A 1,959-nucleotide genomic window follows, 5' to 3' on the forward strand; every position below is an offset into this window, starting at 1 on the left:
TTAAATCGAAATTTTTCTATACTGCATTAGAATAGTGACCAGTAACTGGAATTTTGAATGCAGTTATGGTCAAACTAGTATTGGATTAGATTTCACACTGACGCGTACTCTAGTACTCTACCTTGTTGCAGCTTTGGCAGGGAGCGTCGCACTGCAGCCAAGTGAGGTCACTGCCGGTGTCAATGTCCAAGAAGTAGGGCCTCGCCGGATCCCCAATGTTCATGGTGGCATAGTAATGCCTGCACAGATTTATCGATTTGAAAAAGCTGGAATGATAAATCTAGAACGTTCAGGATTTGACCATGGCAAATCGAACATTTCGATGGTAATTTAGTGACACGGTGATGACAAGTTTAGTTGACACGCATGACAATTTTTGCGGCAAAAAATACACAGAGCTAGATTTGTCATGCAGGTCAACTACGTTCATCGGATTCTTGAAAAAATGCAGGTAACTTAAATCAATAGAGAAGTTCATAAATTCATTCCATCCACGCAGAGGGACCGCGCCTGAGGAAATCGTTAGGAAACCAGCGGGGAGAAAGGTTCGTACCCGGTGGGATATACGTCGCCCTGGAGCTGGAACACGACGGACGTGGAGGAGGATGATGCTGACGCCGACGGAGACCTTGCCGGCGTCGCGGCCTGTGCTGGACCTGGGGCGAAGGGGAGCAGGAGGAGTGGCAATAGGAGGCAGGCGGGCGCCATGGCGCGAGGGGCAAGGTGATGGCGGATTGCTGGAGGCAGGAACAGCGTCAACCTGTGGGGGTTGTTAATACTTCAGTGAGTTTCTCCTCCGCGCGTCCCCTGCACGTCGGGACAAACGCCACCAGCTGCATCTCCTGCATACACATCGTGAGATGCCCTGAATTTACTCGATGCAACGGCGCGTTAAGCAACCGATACTAGACGCTTGTATATGCTCCTTCCGTCGCATAATGAGACGGATTGTATTATATACTCCCGGTAGTACGAATGTTGTCATCATCTCTTCGGAATTTACTCCCACTTGCTTCTTGAACGTGCTGAAAGATTCTCGCACTGTTTGAGACCATTTTGCCTCCGCGTATCATCCGCTGTTGATAAAACTAGATTCGGAGTACCATGATGACTAGTATATTGTAAGAGATCACTATAAAACCGAATCATTACATGGTCATGTGTTCTTTTGTGAATCTTGTGGACGTTGGATCTACATCCAAGCTACTCCATCTTCTTTTGACGTCAAGAGAAAAGATAACTCTTTTTTTTTACCTTGTTAGGGCATCTGCAATGCAGACCCTCAAATTTGCTTCGGCATGTGTCCGTACACAGGGAGACCAGTCCGCGGACATCGATGTGGGAGCAGGCCATCCAACATTGCTCGCATACATTTCAGCCACCTTTTGAACTAAAATGATTAAATTCGTGCAAATACAGCGGATTTCATTAAAATTCGGAGGTAATTTACATAAAAATGTCGATAGTTTGACCGTTTAACTAAAAGCTAAAAAATATTCTAAACTCTATACCGGACGACAACTTCATACGCGTGGTGGCCCTGCCCTGCCACATATAGCCGTCATCGTCGTCGTCCCTCCAGCGGCGCAAGGCCTTTAGAGGGCCGCGGCAGCCTTGTTCAGAGGCTGCCTGCCACTCGTGGCATAGCCGCTCCGCCTCCTCCTATGCGGTACGGAGTGCCGCCCCGGCTAGTGCCGATGGCATGGGCAGAGGCTTGGCAGTGGTCTTGACCTTGCCGGTGTTAGAGGTCTCATACTCTCGCAAAGAGATCACTCCTCACCGTACTTGGCGATCTCGCAGTCGATGCGACCACGACGTTTGGCGTTCGTCTCATTACTGGTGACGGAGCGGTCTAGGTCCCACACGACGACAAGCTCCGCGTTGTTGAGCACTTATTCCAGCACCTTGTCGGTCTTGGGGAACGAGGTGCGGCGGACGGCGTTGCACCGGTCGTACCAC

The 1,959-nt window shown here is 49.7% G+C and overlaps 1 protein-coding gene across 1 annotated transcript; it reads right to left on the minus strand.

The window, feature by feature from the left end:
* Positions 1 to 121: 121 nt before the first annotated feature.
* Positions 122 to 761, minus strand: LOC123177501 (aspartic proteinase Asp1-like; the record flags this gene model as incomplete). Its single annotated transcript, XM_044591210.1, has 2 exons — positions 554 to 761; positions 122 to 239 (listed from the first exon to the last, which is right to left on the minus strand). Coding segments are annotated over exons 1-2 (273 nt in total), but the record flags the coding sequence as incomplete, so codon positions are not given.
* Positions 762 to 1,959: the final 1,198 nt, after the last annotated feature.

The sequence above is a fragment of the Triticum aestivum genome, unplaced genomic scaffold, assembly GCF_018294505.1.
Source record: "Triticum aestivum cultivar Chinese Spring unplaced genomic scaffold, IWGSC CS RefSeq v2.1 scaffold75900, whole genome shotgun sequence".
Lineage (NCBI taxonomy): Eukaryota > Viridiplantae > Streptophyta > Magnoliopsida > Poales > Poaceae > Triticum > Triticum aestivum.